Genomic DNA, 23159 nt, shown 5'->3' with positions numbered 1-23159 from the left:
TGCACGGTACACCGGGGTAAAGAGAGGGGAACGTAAACCAGAAAGAGCGGGATGCGCAAGCTCCGCAAATAGAATATATACAGCACTCGGAGCTACTATACCCCCCCCCCCCCGCGCCCAAAAAAAGCTCTCTCTCCGATTGTCGTACTGGCACGTGTGTATGTGTGTACACGGCCACACACGGATGGTGTGCGTGTGGTGAAAGCCTCTGCATCTGCAGCGTGTTATACGGTACAGTAGCGCACAAGGCGCCGGAGCGCGCGCACCCCTCCCGCTCGCTGCAAGCTTTGCGTGCTTTCTTTTATTTCGGCAGTTTTTTGATTTTTTAAATTTTTTTAATTTTTTTTTCTCGGGCCGAGCTTGCACGGACGCCTCTTCCCGCAAATACACAAGTCGACGCCGAAGGACAAAGCATTTTGGTTTGTTGAGAGGTGGTGGCGTGGTGCGCGCGAAAGTGAGAGAAAAGTAACAGAAGAATGACGTCGAGGAGATGAGAATAAAAAAAAAAAAAAAAAAAAGCTGTTCAGTGGCGCGTGTGTGTGTAAGCGGTGAAATATGAGCACGAAGGAGAGCAAAAGTACGAGGGACGTCGTCGATTGGCCGGCGCTCGGGTGGCTGATGGCGCTCGGGGCTAACGATCGATCGCGATGACAGCGAAGCGGCCCGCTGTGAGCGTACCCTCGTATAGTAGTCTGGTGCCCCGCTACCACAACCACAACACCGAGTCACGGAGGTTCGTAATTTTTTGGAGATGATGATGTTGATGATTTATTTTTGGCCGAGACTCGAGGGTAAAAACGATGTTGGGTGGGGGTGCGAGGAGAGAAAGGGGGGGGTGGTTTTGATTCGTTGGTGGAGCGGCTTTTGACTTTGACGGGTGCGTGGGTTCTCAGGCGAGATTTGTGGCGTGAATGATGTGTTTTGTGGGACAGCTTGAAGCTCGGGTATGGAGCATTTGATGCTGAGTTACCTGTAAATTGTCGGAGAAAGAAATTTTAGAAAAAATCCATGGATATCTCGTTTATTCTTTCTCTATTGGTCAACTGAAAATTTGTGCTAAATTTTATTCTCACATTTTCTGTATGTTTAACATTTTTTTCTTCTTTTTTTTTTTTATTTCTCAATGTATTCAAATTTTCACCTAATTGTTTCTTTGTTAACTCGTTCATATGTGGCGTTATTTATCTGTTTTATTATCTACTAATTTATTCATCAATTACTAAATTTCTTCATTGTTCTTAGTCATTTATTTTTTTATTTATTGACAATTATTTGAAACACTCAATGTGTTTAACAGTCTATTCATTAATAATGCATTCATGTACTTCTTTTTTCATGTAGTTATTAGATTTCTTTTTTTTACTTATTTTATTTCCTTTATTTAGTCAATTATTTATTTACTAACTTTTTCTGCTCACTTGTCTTTTTACTTTCTTACACTTTTTTTCATTTAGCGTTAACGAACGTATTAATTAATTTATTAACTGACATGTAAATATTTATTTATTTAATTATTACCTCCCAAGTTTTAGCTTTCATATTCATTTATTTACTCATTTGTTTTCAAGTACATATATTTACGAAGTTGTGCATTGAATAAAAATTTAATTAACTTTTTTTTAAATTTATTTGATCGTACGTATAAATCAACATTAACATTATTGCAATAAAAAATTAATAATCTCCTCGGTATCATGCAAAATAAAATAATCCCATTCAAAAACTACTCAAGTGGTACGCAATCCTTTGTTTACCAAAATAGTAGACAAAATATTTAACAAGCCCGCCCACAACAGCAATCTTTTTCAAAAAAAAAAACGCACAAACAAAGCGCTCAGTCAGAGCAACGCCCATCAAAGCAAATCCCCGCACGACCCAGAGCTTTCTCGCGTTACATAAAGGCCAAACTCGCCAGACGATGATATCACGCACAAAAGGTGCAAATGATGGGAAGGAAAGGCCGGGAGAAAAAGAGGAGAATCTCGCTCGCGACGCGAAAATCGCCGTAGCCTAGTTTTAAAATAAGATTAAGCGGGTTGTCGGCAAATAATGTATATACACGTTTTCTGGCTTGAAAAATCAGGAGTATTGTCCCAATGATGCTCTCGGTGAGTCCCATCTTGACGAACACAATTTGACAAACGGCACTGCTGTTGCTTGGGCATTTTGGATTTTTTTTTCATTTTTAAATATTGAATCAAGCCAGAGTCGTGAAAACGGTAGTAATACAGTGCCGCAAATAGCTGCGTCTTGAGAATCTGTGCACTACAAAAGTGTAACGGACTGACATGACGGTCGAGTTATTTAAGAGCGTCCGAGCTATGGTGTCACTGTCGTTATTCGATTCATATTCTTCGTTTCTCGCGTCCCTCGTCACTTATCGTTGCAGCCGTACGTGCACTATTACTCATATTTTGAAAATTCAACGAGAAAAGTCTGGATTTTACATTGCACCTAATCACTTCAGTGATGATTATACCCTCACAAATGCAGCACAGCAATAAGTATTGAAAAAATTACATTTATCGATTTGTTGTCAACTATTCAACCAGTTTTTTTTTTTGGTTTTTTTTTTTTTTTTTTTTTTTTTTTTTTTTTTTTTTTTTTTAATTGGCACAATTTTTGACTGAAAATATTTCAAGCATTTAAAGGATGTAAAAACACGGGCTAAACCCTCACCGATTGAAAAAACAATATTGCCATGCATTTTATAAGAAAAACATCAAAATTTCGATTACGCTCTTCGAACACACGTAGTACTTTACACTGGGATCAACGGTGTACAAGGACACTTTTGTTTTTGATTAATCTCAAGAGCGATGAATAAAAAAAAAAAAAAAATATGTATCGTTGAAAGCTCCAAAGCTCCCCTTGGTATCCGCATCGAGCTCAGGGCGTCCGTTGATTCCACTATCTTCCAAAATTCCCGTGTCGTGCAGTGTATATAAGCGGATCAAAGTCAGTGAACCGAACTTGCAAGCTATACACCCAGCTGGCGCACACACGTGCGCTTGATGTGAGCTCTTGTGTTCATTTGTTGGCGCAGGCGCGTCAACGTCACTCCCACCCTTTCGGAGGATGTATATAATATATATATATATATGTAATGTGTACCAGAGACGATGGAAAAAGGGAAAAACGTAAAAGCTTCGTTGTGACGTAGTTGACGCGGCAGTGGGTAGACCGAAGAAACGAAAGGAGAAGGGCTCAAGTTCGCAAAGTGCTCGCCTTGCGAGTGAGCTTTCCGCCGGTGGCGTAATTTCTACTGACGGGTCCGAGAGCTTTTTTCGATTCGGTTCACGAGAAGGTCGATATGTGACACCGGCTAGCCAGGATGGAAAGGTGGTGGGTTTTTTTTTCACCGTCAGTGTCTGGAGATTGGTAGTTTTTTTTTTTTTTTTTTTTTGTGAAGAAGGAATTTTCTTACTTTCTTTGTTGAGGACAAGCAAAGTTGTTGAGCAGTACTTTTAGAGCTTTTTACGAGATAAGAAATTACCGTATGACATTGAGGGGATGACAAGGAAGGTGAAAAATTATTTATAGATTTTCGAGCGATAATCCGTGTTTTGAGAATATACTTCTCCTTGTTTACTTCAAATTTTTTACCAAAATTATCCATCGTGTCTTATCTATATTTTGAATTATCTATATTTTACAAGCCTCTCACACAAATTTTGGTTAAAATTTTTTTTTTTTTTTACTTAAAAATTTTAGAGTGTACATAAATTACTGCATTGATTGAGCTAGTAACATTAAAAATTTGGACAATGTTATTTAGTACTAAAATTTTGATTATGTACTTTTTTTACTTGAAAATTGTTAAAAATTTTCTTTGAAAAATCGAATACATCCCAATAAAAAAAGTATAAAATTGTATGAAAGAAAACGTTCTATAAAGAATTACGTAATATTGAAGCAATAAATACGTTTTTTTTTAATAAAATCTATTTGCATCATGATATAGATTTGTAAAAAAATAAAAATTTTTAGTTGTGCATTTTAAAATGCGAATGAACCTCTCTCATTTCTATACAACTCAGGTACAAACGAAGCTTGTTTTATTTTTACCGTTTTTAATACAAAAAATATGTCAAAATAAATATAAATATTACGTTAAAATTTGAACATTCCCTTTATCAAAGAAGAAATCTAATACCTTGACAAAATAATTTGATACGCATTTTCGGCATTATTTTTTAATCCATGTATGTTGCATGTACTTATTGTACATATTAAGTGAAAAAAAAAGGATTTTGTGAAAAAACCCCTATACTTTTCGGCAAAACAATCGTAAATAAATGAATTCGCACTATGTTTACGGCACAAATCATTCGGAAAAACATCGAAAACTCATCCTCTCTGACCAAAATACCCTATCACCGAGAAAGAAGAGAACAAAAACAACACTCGACACGCAAAACATGACTTTAACTAAAGACTTGTAAAGATCAAAATTCACCAAACAAATTCAACTCGACGAAGAAACAAAAAATTAACATTGTTTTTGGATTAAATTTAAAAAATAAATAAATAAGAACCCCCTCAGCAAATAATAAGGTCGATTCTGCTATGCATAACGTGCATGCGGGTGCTCACCCATTTTTTTTTTATTTTACAGTCTATAATCATCGTCTCCCATTACTGCACACTCACTTGGCTCTCCCCGGCTTTCTCATACTCATTACCTTGCATTACTTATTCGAGAGCACGAAATTAAAGAGGCGCGGCACCGCGTCTCGTGCACGCGAGCACGCAACGAATGTAAACACGTGATACACCTTACAATAATATTACACATGCATATTATTTCATGGTATATTATTAACGTAATCTCAAGTCGTAATGAATATCAGCAGGCCTTAATCTGAGACTACGGAAGAGAAAAGGAAGGAGAGAAAAGTTACCATGGCACTGGTTATGTTGCCGTGTGACCTGCCCTGGTGGTCGGCGGTGACAAAACAGCTGGACAGAGCTGCCGCGGCAAAGGACTCGATCGAGCTCATCGACGCCATGCGCCGGCTTCACGACATGTGCAAGTGAGTATATTATTTTTCTTTCGGGTAGAAGTCAGGGATGAAAGAATAAATAGTCAGTCTTAACGCAAAACTGAGAATCAATTGTGAAACAAACATTTTTCATTTTTTTTTATCTTTTTTTTTTTACTACAACTACTAAACTAGATTATTATATTATTGTAAATATGATTCTTACAAGTATAATAATGTCATTTATAAAATTTTAATTAATTATTACATAATTTTATAACCGTTAAAAATAAAAAAAATTTGTGCTTTTGAATCCCCACGTTTATGTATCACGTAGTTAAAAAAACCAGTATACCAATGATAATAAAAATCATTTGTTGAAAAAATGTTAACTTGAAACTTCTGTGACTACATTTTCCAATAATAATAATGGCAATGATATTAATTGTTTCATGTACTAAGAAATAAAATCAAACAATATTAAATTACTAAAATTTAATTTATTAATATTACTATTGTACGACTTATTACTAAAAATGTTTAACTTATGATAATTTTAAAATTAAATAATTATATTTAAAAATATCTGAAACAAGTAAATAAAAACAAACAACTTATAGATTATAATTTTAATTATATTTTATAATAGTTATTATAATCTGATTCAGAATTAAGCATATATTAATAACTGAGCCATAAAAAATTATTAACCACATCGATTGATATGTATGAAATACAAAACATATACTTAATGTACGAAGAGAAATTTTTTAAAGATTTTCTTTACAGTATAAGAAAATTCTGAAAATTTTACAACACGAAAAAAATGTATTTAGAACTATAACGAATGTTCCATTAACGATGATTCATGTGATAGTTTGTTTCTTGTAAAATAGTTGAATTTTCGCCACTTTGATAGAAATACAACATTTTTTGGTTGACAAATACTACTACGATCTAAACGGAATTAACATATCATCAATTCACATATTACAAATATCAATAACTCTAAAATACATTTAATTTTGTTCCATCAATCGATACAAAGTTAATTTAGCATATCTACTACTGTACGTACAATTATATTAATTGAGTAATCCAATTATTATCAAACTGACAATAATTGTATATCAACACGTTAATACACGAATGAGGTACATTGTTATTAATTTCATTAAAACAAAACAAGTACTCCCCAGCGTGTATATGCACTCGCACGTAACAAAAATTCTCCGGAAGTATGGATGAATAATGAAAAAAAAAAAAAACCAAATGATTTACAGTATCTCGGTAAAAAAAGCTAGCCGGCTAGGAAAATATAGCCGTCGAAACTGGTTTACGACCTCTCGCCGATGCAGCTTTATGTACGTATATATATATATATATATATGTGTGTGTGTACCTACATAGATGATCAAAAATATAACACAAACAAAGCGTGCAAATGAGATTTCTATGGCCGATAGTCCCTAAAATAGCACGTTGGCCAACAAGTAGTAGTAATGGTCTAGTAGTAACAGCTAGGTATGGTCGGGCACATCGTCGAGTCAGCAAAAACAGAAACAAGTCACGTACAATGTACTTGAAAATTCAACGATTTTACGTATTTTGACTCTTATACAATTTGCACGCGAAACAACAAGAACATATATCATTGAAAAACTGCTCGGGTTTCTCAGTCTCAATAATTAATGTACTCCGTACATAAAATATACATAACAGGGGTGACACGCAACTTCCAATCATTTTGATATGCATCAAATCGGAATGAAGCCAATAAGTCAAGAGGCAATGTCGTGACTCGACATTATTTCGTCTAAAATGTTAACTAGTGATTGAATGACCGATTTCATGGAAATATCTACCAAAATGTCCCACTAAGCTATGAAAAATTTCCTTTTCAAGGACTCGTGGAGTACAAGAAACTTTTTAAACTTGCGGTAAGGCTGAACGTGGTGTACTTTTTCCAGCCTTTTTTATCATAAATAAACTATACAATAACACTTTATTTCAATAATTTATTTTATAACGATGGAGGAAATTTTTTGTTTTTTTTTGGCGTAAAAGTATGAAAAAATACTCCATACCTACCAACTTTGTTGCACGTCCAAGACTTCTCATTCGTTCTCAAAGACAGTTGATGGAAAAAAAAAAAAAAAATGTTCCTCCGAAAAGCATCAGGACTCCCAAAAAAAGGATTTGGCACGTTGTAACCACTGCACCACGTGGATGTTGCATTATATTGGAGCATACACGCGTAAGCCTCAGGACGCGAAGCGAAGTAATTGCGTGTGTGACGTGTGAGAGCGTATAGGGTACGTAGGTAGGCTCTATATCCGTCGGCGTGATGTGATGGACTTGGAAAGCCGAGCTGGTGCGCGGCACTGGGCGATATTTTTGGAAGCAAGCGAGAAAGAGGCTGTGCTCCTCTTCTATTTCTTACATAAAACGTTAATGTGTATATGCCTATGGGACAGCGATCTCGACCTTCGAGGTTCGACGCACTCGGACTTTTGCTTTGCTCCATTGTATAAGGGTGGGTATGGTATCGGTAACTTCCGGTTTCCTAATGGTTTTTTTTTTTTTTTTTTTTTTTTTTTTTCAATAGATTTTAGGTGATGTATGGGGTTACATGATGTTTACCACTTACGAAAGTACCGGATGGATGTGGGATTGCGAGAGTTTCTTTTTTGGGGTGAAACTTTTCTGGACTGCTTTAAAAATCGTTGTGGTTTAGGATGTTTCTTGAATTTTATTTCATTATTTGTTTACAGACATATGAGTTTTAACTAGAAAAGTTTACTGTTCTAATAGTTTTCTCGGAGTAATTAATTAATCACCACAAGGCTTTCTGTCTAGAGATTATATATTTACTTGGCTGATCGAATAAAACCAAATAAGTATGAAACAAATAAATTTTTTTATCATTTTCCTAAAAACTTATATACGTTTATTTCGTTTGATTGTTCCTTTTTTTCATTTTTTTACTTAAATCACCACTGCGTAAAGATATCATGTCTATGTCTACTTGCAATATTTTTCTAAATTGTAGTAAGAAAATGTAAGAACTATAATGTAATCAATTGAGCTTGTTCTTATGATCTTCAAACTTTTTTGTATATCCATGAGTTGCAATGATGATGAATAAAATAAATAAATAAATTTAATTAAATGAATTTAATCACAGATCAACGTCATAAATTTATAAGATGAGAAAAACTAAAATTAAAAATTATTCTACACTGATTTTAATTATATTTAATTATACATCGTAAATTACAAATGTAATTATATTTAATAATACTATTTAATAATGTAAAGTTGAATTATTTATAAATTTATAACTTTAATAAAAATGTCACTCTGTACTACAGAAGAAAGTTTTACCTCTACTCTTACTGAGCGCAAAAATATTTAAGAGTGTATTACAAAATCTACATTAATAAACGCATTCTCACGGTACTTGACAAAAACTTTTTACAAGGTTAAATAAATTGGAAATGCACGTTTGACAAATTTTTAGTTGCAAGGGAATGTGTTTTGAATGAGCCGAGCTGATTTCATAATAATGACACAGATTAAACAACTCATCATCGTCTAATACATAATATGGATATGCATGTTAATCTTTTACAGTTTAATGATACGATAATTTATTGTATGAAATCATAATAATAAAGAAATATTAACGTAATGAAATGTTTCACTTTAAACGTTACAATATTTATAGAACTAACCCAAATCTTCGGAAGATTAACGATTTAAATTATAATTTATGACTCTCGCGCTTCGATACTCGCGTGGATTAGATTAAAACATGTTAACAACATATACTTGATTTATCATCAATTTTGAATCACATATTATTTTCTTCTTATTGCTTTTCGAGGGAATTTTGGATCAAATAAGTAAAATGTAAATTATCCTCTTAAAACCATATTAAAAAACATGACTTGTGATGTAAAAATCAAGACAAATCATTTTTGAAAAATGCCAAGCTAGGTAATTGTATTTTTACGTATTTTTGCATTTCAATGATTCAGATCTTAAAATTTGTCTACTAAATATTTTTACACCGATTATCCCACTCTGTACGCATTAAATAACTGATATTCCATTAAAATGTAAAAATGACCAGCTGCACTTTGATGTAATCACGTAAATCATGAGCCAACCACCGTACGACTGAAATAATACTTTTGAAATGTTGAGCGCAGCATCAGCCTGGATCCAGAAGAGGACGTGCAAGACCCCGACCTGTTCACTGGCTTCGCGAACTACCTCGATCGGGACCTGAGCCCCGACGAGCGCGAACGCGTCTTCGCAAAAACCATACCCAGGATCGCCAAGCAGGCCAAGGCTCTGAAAGCGCACAAACCGCCGCAGGGCTTGCACTTTAGTTTGCAGCAACAGGGCATGTTCTTACATATGCTCTTTAATTCATCGTCTCTTGGGTATAAGGTGAACAATAAATTTTTACTCCCCGCTTTTCATCCCCAGGCGATACGATAGAGCACAGCTACGCGTTCGTGTCTTCCCTGATAGCGAACGCCTTCTTCTCCACGTACCCGAAACGAACCCTCAAGACTCATCCGACACTGCGGGACTTTAACTTTACGAATTTCTTCAAGCACCTGCACTTGTAAGTTAAAAAAACAAAAATTTAGTAATCCAAATAATTTATAATGAGCCATATAAACATTTCAATGGTTTTTTATTACTGTGGTTTTTTTTTTTTTCCTCTTCTGATTAAAACTACGATGAAAAATAATAGTTATGAAATCGTTATACATGTATGTAAAACAGCTCGAACATTTCATACAATTTTCACGTACAAATGATTTCCAAATCAATATAGATGTCATTTTGAATAATCTCGAGTCAAAGTGAGATTTTAAACAAAAGTACTCGCTATGTATAAGTAAATGATATTGCATGAGACAGCCGTTGGAATTAGTTGGGGAAATCGTTTTAAAACCTTGTAATGTGAAATAATGATTAAACGAGTGAGATAAAAGGCACGTGGAAAAAAAAATAATGATAACAATCCTAGAAACAGCCAGAAAGCAAAGTTGCGCGGAATATTCCAATACTTTGACTACCTGGACAGCGGCGGGGAGAAGGTGCTGGATGGCCAACTGTTGATATCGCGGCAGGTGATGCTGTCGAAGCAGTGGCTGACGATCGAGGACTGGTTGGAGAGCAGCGCCTGTCTGTGTCCTCTGACCATCCGCCACGAGGGTAGGCTCGAGCGCGTGGATCAATTGGACTCGAAGCCCGCGATGCAGGTGTGCTTCGCCAGTAGGAGCTTCGGCGACGGTGTGCTCGAGGCTGCCGCCACCCAAGAGACTATACAAGTAAGTAAGTACGCACGACAGGCTTATTGTTGTTGTATTTCGCCGTTTGACGATTTTTAAGGGGCGTTGCGACTTTTTGCTTCGGCAAGTGGTTTGTGGAAAAAAAATACATTCATACAAACTCACCGAAGAGTCGGTTTATCAAATCGGAGAAATAATGGGTCAAAGATTATACTAACGGCTTTTCTAGAGCTTAAATTATATATGTTTTTACCTTCCGAAACTGCTTTTTCAAGATGAGAGTCCAAATAAGGGCGATATGTGTATTGTTGTAAACAAATTTGTAAATTTTTAAGTTTTTACAATCAAAATGTCCATTTGGAATAACAGAATCCCAAGCGAATAAGATATCTTGTGATTTTTTTCAAATTTTATGATTTAACGCTTATTTCGGTATTAGACAATCTGTAAAACTTAGTCTACCCATTCATAATCTCCTACATAATTTTTTAAGGTAAAAGTCTAAGAAGGTGCGAATTTATTTATTTTATTTTTAATTCATTTGATGTAAATTTTAATTTTAATCTATACAAAAAAAAAAGAATTTTCGTTTACAACAACTAAATTTTTCTTTAATTTCTACTTACTCTCAGCAATAAAATTATTGTGTGATTTTTAAAGGACATGATTGGATTTAAAAAAAAAAGAGTAGTTATCATATCATGAGTCACTCCGATTTTTCTCTAGATTTATTCATAAATCAAGATAACCAATTGAGATGTTCCAATCATTCAAAAATTGTTGTAAAAAATCAAATGTATTTTAATGTGAGGAAAACACATGCATACAATAAAAATGACCGATTTGTCGGGGACACTATATAATCAGACGTTGACACTTGCCTCATTTTATAATAAAATTCCATCGCCCTGCCAACAGGTAGCGACGCATCCCGAGCTCCTAGCGGCCATCCTGTCCGTGGAGGCGTTGGAAGACAACGAGGCTCTAATCGTTGAGGGCCTGCGCCACATATCCCGGATCCAAGATCCCAAGCACCGCGCGATATTCGAAGCCGTTCCCGAACCAAAGACTGCAAGTCCAATCACCATCTTCGTATATTTCATGAGCGAACAATAAAAGAAAGAAAAAATCCAATGCTGCATTGTCCGCGCAGGTGATGGTCTGCTGCATCGACGCGGAGGACTACTCGGGACTGCCCTTGGCACAGTACGAGGAGGACAACGTGCTCAGGGAGCTCAACAAGTCGCTGCTGGGTTTTCGGCAGCGCCGACCGCCCCAGAGCCCGACCGCGAGCTCGTCGTCGCCCGCGACCGAAAGTGAGAGTTGCGCGCGAAGGTTGTCGCCGATCGGCGAGAGCTTTAGCAGCGCCTCCCCGGAGATGGACGACGCCGCGCGCAAGGCTTACGAAAAATTGAACGGTAGCCAAGGTGAGTCGAGACCAAAGTTAGTTGGGATGGAAATATTTTTGCCCATCGTTTTGGAAAATTTTTACCATACGACATCTCATGCGTTGCATTGTACACGTATTTACATGAATTTTAACATATTTTACAATACTCAAGATGTGCGTCCGTTGACATCAAATTTAATCGGTCTATGAAAAATTTGTAAGTTTTTTTAACAAAAAATCTGTTTTCCTTTGGGTACAAAAGTATTTAATTCATCAATTATATACAGTGTACCTATTGTGTAATTTTAAATTACATTTGCATGTAATTTTTTTTTTTTTTTTTTTTCATACATTTTTCAACAAATAAAACTTGTATATTCTCACGCATACGTTTGAAACAAACAAACGCAAGAAACATTGTACATTAGCGTAGCATGATTGATTAGTGCATATAAAAACTGATTCACCATAACTTTGCTTTTAATACTCTAATTAATGTAATGATTTTAATACAAATGAATAATCGCAAGAGGGAAAAACAAACAATTAATGGGTGTGTATCATATCATAATTATATACACGTTCAATCTAGGTGATGGTAACTTTTTTTCTTTCGATAGCCAATTATTATTTAACAGCCGTGTTTTTCATCTTCATCTCAGGATTTCCAAAAAAAATAGTTTTACGTTTTTTTACAATTTTAGTCATTTATTTGTGAAACTGATGCTCCTCACTGAAAGGTACGGGGGTTAATTTTTCATCCAACAAAACAATTTGAATTAGATGATGAACGACATCTCCACCTATATGCATGAATACCATATGAATGTAACGATTAGTTACTGGCATACTTTACAAAATAATTTATTTTTGTTCAATAATGTTCTCACTAAATGCAGCACCATTTAATTTTACAAATTAATAGTTAATTTAATTTTTTTATGGCAATATTCCCCGTTGAATTACAAAATTATCCAATTTAACGAACAATTACATGTTTATAACCTGTAGAAAATACCGATATTTTCAGGGTCACAACTGGCACCCACGGAGGTCCGAACGCGGGGCAACGGCTCGTCGGCCTCGACAACCCGAGCCACGAGCCCGGGCCGCCTGTTTAAGGCCAACAGCGGCGCCAACAGCACCTGCACCGGCAGACGCAGCCGGTTCATCGTGTTGGGTTCGAGCGGCGAGGCCTTGCCGGTCACGCGCAAGTCCATCGCCCACTCCTCGGTTTACAACAGCCTCAGCAGCCAAAGCACCGATAGTTTTCACAGCGCCAAGGAGACCATCGACGAGGAGCCTGCGGGTATTACGCTTGTATACATTTGCCCGTGATAAATATAAATTATAGCACTGTGTGATGTGATAAAATGTACCGATTTAAATGGACGTTTGATGTTGGGTTTTGCTTTAGAAAACGACGAGGACGAGCAGAAGCTAACGAGGCGCTACAGCACGCAGCTCGACACTCCGGAACGACGGGGCACGTTCGCCCAGAGGCTTAAAGAAGCGCTCAAGAGGGAAAGCTCGGCCACGAGCACCAACGATTCTAGCGAGAGTAGTTACGCGGTTGGCATAAGCGTCGCCGGGAGCCAAGTTACCGATCAGAATATCAAGTTCGTTCCATACATTTTTATGTGATTTCTTCTCACAAAAATAATTCATAAATGTTGTAAAAATGTTGGCAATGCCCCCTGAACTAAAATCACTTCTGGACAAAGTAGTTTCGCGTTACTTCATTCGTTTGCCATTGGTGATCGGAATAGGTGCTACACCATCTTCATAACAATACCCGTAGTCAGGTTTTAAGCTAATTTTTGACTGTCTTGATATTATATCATCTAGATAGTAAAATCAATGTAAGACACCAATAACAAGAAAATTAACACAATAGAAGTCGAGATATGGTTTTTAGTTCTTCAAAATGATGTCCTGAAACGATAAAACATCAGCGAAAGCTCTGATTGTTGGACTATGAATTTCAGGGTAAAGCGAGGGGGTTCCCGGGGTTTCGTATTGAGGGACGAAACGGTGGACGAAGAGTTTCTCAAAGAATCCCTCGAGGCTGAACAAAAGTGGCTGGGCAGGTTCCGTCAGAATCATCCGGCCATTCTGCAGCGCAAGGACACAGGGGGAGGCGGTAGCAGCAAGTACAGCTTCAGTACCGAGTACAGTTCTGGTAAAAGATAAATTTCCTTATTTTTTTTTTTTTTTTTTTTTGTGAAAAACAATTGTCATCTTTTCGCTCCAAATTATGTATGCTAAGTAACATTATTCTCTATGAGAAGTGGTAGTCCTAGTAAGAGAAAATGAAAATTCGATCGCAGCACCATTACTTGTTGTACCACTTAACCTCCAAATATCTGCTTCGAAAACATATATTTTATAACATAATAAATCGTGATTTTTCTGATTTTTCAAATTTTTATCAGTCTATAACGTAGTTTTTTTGGTAATTGAATTTTGCATAAAAGCCCATGTTAAACACTTGAAAACAATGATAACCCACTCACGCACACACACCTTGAAATCCTAACCTAAATTTGTTTGTTTGCCTCACGCAACAGATTTCTGCTCCGAGTTGGAGGAGGTCTACGAGCAACTTTCCAGGTGGCTGGAGGAGCCGGCCGATTCCGGCAAAGGCGGCGTTTGCGGTGGCGGCGAGCTGGACGCGCGAGACCGCGCTGTCGTCACGTTTGCCGGCTCGCTGCTGAAGCGCGCGCTGAGCGAGTCGTTTGCCGGCGTGCCGGTACAGGAGGGCGAGCCCCAGCCGTTATTCGATGCCAGCGATCTCCACCAGAGGCACAAGCTCGCGCTCGCCGTGCGCAGTCTCAGTTTCGAGCTGGCCAGGCAAAGGAATCGAGGGCAGCCATCGGTGAGTCTCAACTCAGGACTAAGTATAGATTTTTTTTTTTTTTTTTTTTTTTTTTTTTTTCATAGGCTATTTGAGAGCGAATGAGGAAAGATGTAAAATAGTTGGAGATACGAGGTTATTTTTTGTTTTTACGGCAACTTTCAATAGGATGTATCGTGGATGGTTTTTTGCGAATCATAATTTTTAACACAACATGGTACGCAGGTTTTTCAAAATCATTCTACAAATGTAGAGATGGAATGAGAGACAGTGGTAGAGGTATTTTACAGCTGGCTTAGTGCAAATTTAACAGAAATAGTTTTCATCGCGATTTTTTCATAAATCATACGACAAATTATTTGATGAGACGCATACAATATGTACATAATTTTTTTATCATCACGATTTTTAACATGCAGTAACTAAAAATTTTAATGTACATTTTTGCTCCTGTGGTGTGTATGTAACTTATTTTATTTATTTATTTTTTTTTTTCATCAATTCAACCGAAAGTGATAGGTACTTACCCTCACCATCATGAAACGATAATAAAAGTATACTACTTTCTGTTGAGGTGGGTAAAAATTTACTATTTTATGATGGTACAGCACGTATATTTCAAACACACCCTCGTCCATCAACACAAATGTAAACAAAATAGTGACTTTGAGTTTATTAACTGTGCTGATGTTAAGATTTTGCACAACAAATTTTTCTAATGATCAAGTGCACTTAATCTGCTCATAAATTTTTTTCATCGCTGGTTATTTTTTTATCTCCGATTTGTGTGTGTGTGTGTGTCTGTGTAAGCCGTTTTAACATGCACTTGTAAATAAAAAAAGACCACGTAATTTTTTTTTTGTTTTTTTTTTGTAAATTAATTACTGATAACTTTCATAAATAATTGAACATGGCTTTCCATCTAATAGTAAAAATATAAATATAGCTATTTTTTTTTCGTTTTAATGATATTACGAGCTTTACCAACAAAGGGGATGAATAATAGCTTTCATTTAATAACTTTCCAATAAAAAAGGTTGATTTACCGCTCTCGGACAGAACAAATCACTTGAAAAGCTTGAAATTTAATGAAAAAATTTTTTTTTAAACCAAGCAATTACAAAAAAAGGTAAAAAAAAGGATAATTATTAGAACAACGGTGGACTAAAATTGGACTTAAAAAATGAGTTTGAAGATGAAGAGGACAGATTCGAGGATGCATTGAGCGGTGAGCCAAAGCAGTTTCAAAAAGCGAAAAACTCGCAGCGACGCAAACTAATGGCGGTTACCTTCACTTCCGAGATATATCAAACATTGTTTGAGGACGAAACGACAATAAGTTTGCCTAAACCAGAGAAGAAGGTGCCCATGACGTTGTATATACAACTCAATGACTTTTCACAGTTCAAAAATACTACTCAAGCTGCCAACAATATACCTAACCTAACTTGCTTCATACTTTTCCTGTAGTCTGCAGTTTAAATGAAAAAAAAACTTCTTACTGAGTGTTCGGCTTTTGCTTTTCATAATTTCTATTATAAACGCAAACAATTGATATATATCGCTTTGGTGTTGTTAATTTAAAACTAACAAAACGCAATTTTCAAATTTTATTATCCTGTCTCTCGTTCTATCGACGAAACTGTTTGATGCTTGCGATGTCTTTGTTTTAAGGTTTTTATGTATAGGCAAGTCTTTTCAATTCGGTAAAAAATTACTTTCTTGAGTTTTTGCACAATAATCAATGTAAAAGCCGAAGAGAAAAGTTTTTTGATTTTCAAGATGACTCGAAGTTCAACTTCGCGTACCTGCCCAGGGGACCACAGACCAAGGGTTAATATTGCGTAACTTTTTCACTTGTCCAACTCTGCGTTCATGAGAAGCTACCTTATTAAAGTGTAACATACGTATACTTATGAGATTATGCATGATAAGTACATGGTTGAAAGCCTGCAAGATAGCTTGTAATTTATCGATACCTATATTATTTGAAAATAACTATAATATCCATGATGTCATAATTTCGCCATTTTACAAGTTTGCACTGCGGAGCTATAATCGCAGACGCTGGAAAAGTTACGCACGAACGCCCCAGATGAAAGCATGTCACAATTAATTTAAATACTCGTTTGGACAGACGCTTCATTTTTCCAATAAATTTTATTTAATAACGAGTTATATTATTATAAAAAAATATCAAACTGCATCATTTTTTAATGAAAATTTATGTATGGAATATCTTAAATCTACATAACGGGATAGCGTGAGATGTGCAATTTTTACACGGGGAATATACATGAAAACAAATTCTTTTTTTTTCCTTTTTTTTTTGTTTTTAAGGTACATAAAAGAAAAGAAAAATCTTGGGAGGATTCCAAGGTTAATTTTATTTAAGGGGGGGAGGCGGTTGCTTGGACTGTCGTCTGAGAAAAAGGAGGGGTTAACTTAGTTATTGATCACATTTGTATTGCAAAGCAAAATTGTCCCCTTTTTTTGTCATGCAACGATGTACATACAATACTCTTTATGACATGACTAAATTTTCCACACATGCGTTTATTGACTAATTTTTATTTTTTGTTTTTACGAAACTTCCCGATTTTTTAAAATTTTTTTATTTTTTGTTAAGAACAAAAGTAGCCATTCCACGAGTCAATGTTTGTACAGGTTTCTCGAGAAAACAGTCCACAAGACGGTGGCCTGCTTCCCGTCGCAACCGGCAATTGGGGCTGCGGCTCGCGCCTCAAAGGCGATCCTCAACTCAAACTCGTCATCCAATGGCTTGCCGCTTCGATAGCCGGAGTGCCTAGACTGATATACTACACATTCGGTCATTCTACCCTGTCAAAGGTACACTAATTTTATTTAACTAATTTTGCGGTCAAAAATTTAAAACATAAATACTACGGCACGTTAATTTTGGGAAAAACTTTTTCGTAAGAGTTGTACAAAATTAGTGAAAATTAAGACTTTTTTTTCCTTTAATACATCATTATGGAAATTAAAACTATGATAAACAATATGTTGAAACTTTGAAAACAAACATCAGTTATACAAATAAATTACAAACATCTGGTGGGTCAGGTTGAAAAGTTTAAATGTATATAGACATTGGCAGTACTTTTTTAACATTTCATTACTTTATTTAAATAAATTTTATTTTTTTAATGTATTTAAAATAGTAACCAAAGTACAAAACATTACATTTTGTATAAAATACTGCAACGATTAAAATTTTCAAATATTTAAAGAATAATAAGCATATTTATAATTATTTCATTTTATGTATTAATAATATTTCGTTTTAAATAAAATCTAAAAAAAAAATTTGAAATAAGATATTTCAAATGGCGTTTGATTAAATACTGAAAAACTCTTTAAAAAATATAAACACACAAGAAATTTCACATACTACATAGAAAATTTTAAAATAAAATATTTGAAATATATTTATGTTTGATTAAATTGTTTGAAATACATTTAGCAAATGCACTTCAATTTGTCCAAATTATTAACTGCTTTGATGAATATAATTATATTTGAGACATTATGTTTAATATAAAGTATTTAAATTTTTTAGAATGTATTTTAAACATTGTAATGGAATAACTACTGGCTGTTGTAATAATGTTCAAACTATTTATTAATTGTTGTACTTTGCCAAAGTCCGACTGAATGAATAATATACCCTAAATTGAAAAATTCGTACGAACCATAGCTGGACACGGTAAGCCGAGTGCTGACAGATCGGCAATGGTCGGTGGGCGATCTCGCCGCCGCGGCGCTGAGATTCTCCGTGCAAACGATCGAGGAACGACTCGAGGGCAGGAACAGCCTGTTCGAGGAGCTCATCGGCATGGACAAGCCGAGCCCTTAACCCGAACTCTCTGTTCTCGTCGATCTGATCGCCACAATGATCGAAGACGCTGCCGAAGCCGCTGCGATCGGTAAAAAATCGGTTGGATAAAGAACCAACTTGGATTTTTTTCACGCTCAAATTTTATATCGTATACATAAATGCATGGCGAGCTGATATATTTGCAATGTAAAATATCATAGCAGCCACTGAGTTCGGGCTTACCTTATGATGCCAGTTGGATTTTTAATTTTTTTTTTTTTGTTTGGCTTTTTTTTCGAGCGCAGAACAAAAATTAATATCAATAGCCTGAATAATCATAAAATTCGAGGACGGTGCTCTTTGTATACCGACAGGAGATTTTTCCAACGAGTAGCGCACAAAATAATACTTTGAATCCGTTTTTTAAATAATTTGTACAATAAAACTTTTTTAAGTATTATTGACCGTGTTCTTTTTGAAAATTTCATGTTAATTTCGTATAAAAAAAAAATAATAATAAATGAATAAAAATAACAAATAAAGCTCTAATGTACTGCAAAAGCACAAAAACACATAATAGCGTACAAAAAGCACAGCTGTGAAAGTAAACCGACTTAAATTGTCTTGTTGCACGCGTTTACAGGAGCTTGTATGTAGAGGTTGTGATGTGCGGTATAATCTGAAATATCGTCACGTGCAAGCTAGGGAGAAAAAAACGGTGGTGCTTTATTTCTTCAAAATATATATAAATACCTATAATACTTCGAGCCTAATGAAGATGCAAAGTGATTGGATGTGATATACATATATATTATACAGGCACCAAAAGTGATTTTATTTTATAAGTGCAATAAACTATACCAAAAATGCATGATTTTTTTTTCTCGTGAAATACATGAGTTTCACTCAAAGTTCAAAAGCTGTATATATAAAATCTATGAATTTTGTCACGTGCACAAAAATCTTGGTACCTAAGTATACCTATGTATTTCAATCTAATGAAATATTGAAAACACGACAATACAATAATTAAAAGATTACATAATATATACTATACCATACCGTCTTAAATACACTGAGAAAAGTTTTTAACGATAATTAGTATGTTTTTTAAGATGAGATAGTGAAGCTGTAATATACATACTTGGTGAAATTAAAAATTTCTCATGATGCAAATACATTTTGAAATGTTTTGAATTTTTGAAAAGTATTTGAATTGTTTTGAAACGTACCTTCTGCGAGCAAAAGTGGATTTTATATGGAAGATACTTATTATTTATCATCATCTTTACTATTTGACATTGTTTTAATAATTATACAATTCTAGAGTATAAATAACTAGATTTTAATACTCAAAGTGGCATTTTCCAATGAATTTCGAGACCATTGTTGGCGTTTCGACATATCAGCACAAAAGTTTTAATGTAAATGTAAATGAAAAATTAACTTTTCACCGTAACCGTAGAGTATAATGTTATAATATACTGTATAGCAAAATAATTTAATATCGTACGATTTCCGATTGGGTATCTTCTCAAGACAGAGGAGAACGTTATTTTAAAAGATTTTAAATAAAATGTAAATCCCAACGGTTACAAATCTATGACGTAGATGTAAATAAACTAAAATCCACGAATTTTAAATTTTACAAGTGATATAAATTCATTGTAAAAAACATGCAATAGCTGGAGAAGCACTACATTTTAGACATTACGGCTTTATATGGACGGATGATAAGTTGGAAGTTAGATTTATGGAGAGTCATTTTTACAACAATTTTATGAAACAACACCGGAATAAATAAAATGGCAATTAGAAAAAAAAAAAAAGTACTCAACGCGCATTTGCTTGATAAACAATAATGTAAAATGGACATGCTTTTTTTCTTTTTTAATGGGATGAAGGAAACTTTAAAAAGTTTAGCAAAATTAGTTGATGCTTACGCTTTTTTTTAATAAAAGATTTAAAAAAGGAAGTTTGATGAGCGTTAGATGAAAACGATTTGTATGTTGTGGCCTAATAATTCATGAATCGGTAAGAATGTGCCAATAAAAATAAGGTCTTCCATAAAAGATTGATGTGAACATATTCAAGTGAGCATAAAGTTATAAATTTAGTTAATTTTTTTGACACACATGTACGTTGTTGAATGTGTATTCACTGTATATGTATATAATGTTTATTGTTAAGAGTTTGTTAAGTGTAAAAGATTTGATAATATGAGAGAAACGCATGAAGTATGTAAAACATATGTAATAAATAAATAATAAATTTCTATAATATTTAAGAAATAAGAGATATATAGAGTAGATTATTTAACCATTAATTTATTGAGTCAAGATTCTAAACATTTCTATTACGTAGTTTTATTTGAAAAAATTCAACTGAAATAAAAGGACTTAGTTTCAAATTCGTTTATTTCATGGGCCATGATAGCTCCAAGCTTTGATGAACTTGAAAGATCGATGTTTATGTACAAGAAACATGAAGGATAATTATATGAGCATAGGATGAATGTTTGCAAGCAAACAAACATGTAGACTTATTAAATAATGGTTTTCACAAGTGTTCTAGTCAAAGTCATTGATTAATAAATCACAGCTTTTTTATATTAATATCACATTTTTTCTATTATTTTCTCAAATTTTATAAAATTCAGTGTCAATTTATTTCAGAAAGTATCTAAAGTAACCAAAAAAAAGTAACTGTACTTGGTTAAACTTTAATTATTGAAATTGTAGCAAGTATTTTTCGTAATACTAAATTTTTTTCTTCTTTTTGATTGCAAAAATCTTAAAAACAAGGAAACTGGTGAGATAATAGAAAAACACATAACATAGAAAAAAATAATTATATTGACCTATCAGAAAAAGAGACTTCTCACACGACGTCCAACGCCTTGTCTATCATACAAAATATTGAATTTGTGGACAAATTGATTGGTATCATTACAACCTTTAGTTATGATGCCAAGGTGCGTCATAAGGCCAAAATCATTACATTGCTGAAAGAAAATTATTCGTTTTATTTAGTTATGAGTTATTACAATAGAAACGATACATTTTTAATTTGGTCAAACTTACGTCATAGAAATCAGCTTTGAATTTTGGACTGTTTAATACAGGCAAGCGATGACTTAACGAGCATGCAGCTCTTAAAACTTCATGATTACCCTGAAGCTCTCCATTTCGTACTGCTTCAACGTACCTCAAAACTAACTTTACCCTTGAATGAAGCATTTTTATCGCACTGTGTTGTGCTAACAAATGTTCAGCCACTGCAGATAAACAAAAAAAAATAAATATGTTTTTATATTTTGTATAAAACCAATTTGAGAAGGAAATAGTCACCTAATGAACATTCTGCCTGTTCGTTTGTACACATTCTAGCTACGTGATCGACGCCAATCCTTTCTGCTTCTTCGGTAGCAAGTGTGTATGTCAATGGTACAAACAGCATGGTCGCTTCACCATTTACTAAATCTATAACTGATTCATAAATCGATACCGGTAACTGCTGCAAAGAAAATAACCAATGGTTGATGGTGACCAAAAAACTAATACAACATCAAAAACTGTTTAAATCTTAATGTTACCTCTGTACTCTTAGGTCGTGGATCAAGTTTTAGCATGACTGGACTCTCGTTAATTTTACATATCTGTTTGTGAACTTTAATATCTCGTTCATTGGGTAAACCACCAGTGGTGTACCAGCCAAGAAAATCCATTTCACTGAATACTTGCTTAAAGTGGCTCTCTTTTGTATCATAATAATCCCTGTCAATGATAACATCATCTCCGATGCATGTAAACAACAACTCGAATGAATTCATAATCTCAATGTTGCGTCCTTTTTGTTTTCCAATTAGTGCTCCATACACTACAACACAACCGGACAAATCACTCATTACTCCAAATGAAAAATTGAAAAACCCTTTTAAATATACAAAACAAAACTTCAGAATTATCTTGTTATCAAAGAGTTCTGTTTTTAAACTAACCTAACAACCTTACAAAAAAAAGTATACACCTACAGGAAACAATTTAACAACCAAGAACCCACCTCTTTGGAACAAAAAACCATTGAAATGAAATCAAAAAGACTTACCAAGCTGATCAGAGCCCTCCTGAGCCCTGAGTCTAGTCCAGTGTTCACTGACATTCATAATAACAAGCGGATGGAGACTAATGGACACAGAGCCGACAGTCCCAGAGGATGCCATGACTCTTGCGCTGTTAGCCTGTAGCTGCTGCTGTTGGCTAGGGATGGGGGCTGCAGAAGCTCCAGCCTCCGGTGGCTGGACATCATCCATTGTCACGTCCTCCGGGACTTGCTCGACAGCATTGTTTTCATCCACGTCCATGCCACCGACTTGCTGCTTTGGTTGAGCTTCGGACTCGTCCATCTCAAATCTTTAAATTATTGCTCCCGAAGACGATGATTCTTGAGAGTCGAGTGGAACTAGAGAATACAGAACCTGCACAACCGTGCACTACCACAAGACCAGTGCTCCGATATTTCACGGAGAGCGAGACTGCGCGAGAGAGATGCTTCGAGCTTCGAGGTATGACGTCTGCAAGACGACAATCACGATACCTATCGACACTCGAATTTGACACTTTTCAATATGCGATATCTCGCAAAGTCGTATGGTTTTCAGATTTTACTGAAATCATCCAAATCATTTCATAAAATCTGCAGACGTCACTGAAATCGTTTCAGATTCAGATGCATATAGGTAGTAGATTCAGACTGTTCAGACGTCATTTGA

General features: G+C 35.0%; 2 protein-coding genes across 5 annotated transcripts; one reads left to right on the top strand and one right to left on the bottom strand.

Annotated features, from left to right (window-relative positions):
* Positions 1 to 279: 279 nt before the first annotated feature.
* Positions 280 to 18472, top strand: LOC106637253 (uncharacterized). Its single transcript, XM_089590368.1, has 13 exons — positions 280 to 733; positions 4857 to 5036; positions 9203 to 9399; positions 9486 to 9627; positions 10039 to 10342; positions 11222 to 11374; positions 11457 to 11730; positions 12724 to 13002; positions 13111 to 13312; positions 13682 to 13875; positions 14264 to 14571; positions 17218 to 17400; positions 18269 to 18472. The coding sequence occupies exons 2-13, from the start codon at positions 4906 to 4908 to the stop codon at positions 18425 to 18427; spliced, it is 2526 nt and encodes an 841-aa protein (XP_089446494.1). The 5' UTR covers positions 280 to 733; positions 4857 to 4905; the 3' UTR covers positions 18428 to 18472.
* Positions 18252 to 22927, bottom strand: CSN6 (COP9 signalosome subunit 6). 4 transcript variants are annotated; one of them, XM_014350018.2, is made up of 6 exons: positions 22496 to 22926; positions 21984 to 22267; positions 21739 to 21904; positions 21472 to 21665; positions 21249 to 21392; positions 18252 to 18488 (listed from the first exon to the last, which is right to left on the bottom strand). In XM_014350018.2, exons 1-5 carry the CDS (start codon positions 22791 to 22793, stop codon positions 21252 to 21254), a joined length of 1083 nt encoding a protein of 360 aa, XP_014205504.2. In that variant the 5' UTR covers positions 22794 to 22926; the 3' UTR covers positions 18252 to 18488; positions 21249 to 21251. The 4 variants fall into 4 exon arrangements, with proteins under 4 accessions (XP_014205504.2, XP_089446500.1, XP_014205505.2 ...); XM_089590374.1 differs by lacking the exon at positions 18252 to 18488 and adding an exon at positions 21077 to 21180; XM_014350019.2 differs by lacking the exon at positions 18252 to 18488 and having other exon boundaries at positions 21077 to 21392; positions 21739 to 21901; positions 22496 to 22927.
* Between the last annotated feature and the right edge of the window lie 232 nt (positions 22928 to 23159).

This window comes from Copidosoma floridanum, unplaced genomic scaffold (genome assembly GCF_036245765.1).
Source record: "Copidosoma floridanum isolate Cflo_tuat_1 unplaced genomic scaffold, Cflo_Japanese_pri ptg000012l, whole genome shotgun sequence".
NCBI classification, from domain to species: Eukaryota; Metazoa; Arthropoda; class Insecta; order Hymenoptera; family Encyrtidae; genus Copidosoma; species Copidosoma floridanum.
The sequence above is the reverse complement of the archived record's forward strand: the minus strand, read 5'-3'. Positions and strand labels throughout refer to the sequence as shown.

Coding starts and splice junctions, on each gene's coding strand:
- CSN6 (XM_014350018.2), bottom strand. CDS start 22,793: ATGGACGAGTCCGAAGCTCAACCAAAGCAGCAAGTCGGTGGCATGGAC. Junction 22,268..22,495: donor GGAGGGCTCTGATCAGCTTG/GTAAGTCTTTTT, acceptor GTTGTGTTGTAG/TGTATGGAGCACTAATTGGA. Junction 21,393..21,471: donor TCAAAGCTGATTTCTATGAC/GTAAGTTTGACC, acceptor ATTTTCTTTCAG/CAATGTAATGATTTTGGCCT.
- LOC106637253 (XM_089590368.1), top strand. CDS start 4,906: ATGGCACTGGTTATGTTGCCGTGTGACCTGCCCTGGTGGTCGGCGGTG. Junction 10,343..11,221: donor CCACCCAAGAGACTATACAA/GTAAGTAAGTAC, acceptor CCCTGCCAACAG/GTAGCGACGCATCCCGAGCT. Junction 11,731..12,723: donor AAAATTGAACGGTAGCCAAG/GTGAGTCGAGAC, acceptor CGATATTTTCAG/GGTCACAACTGGCACCCACG.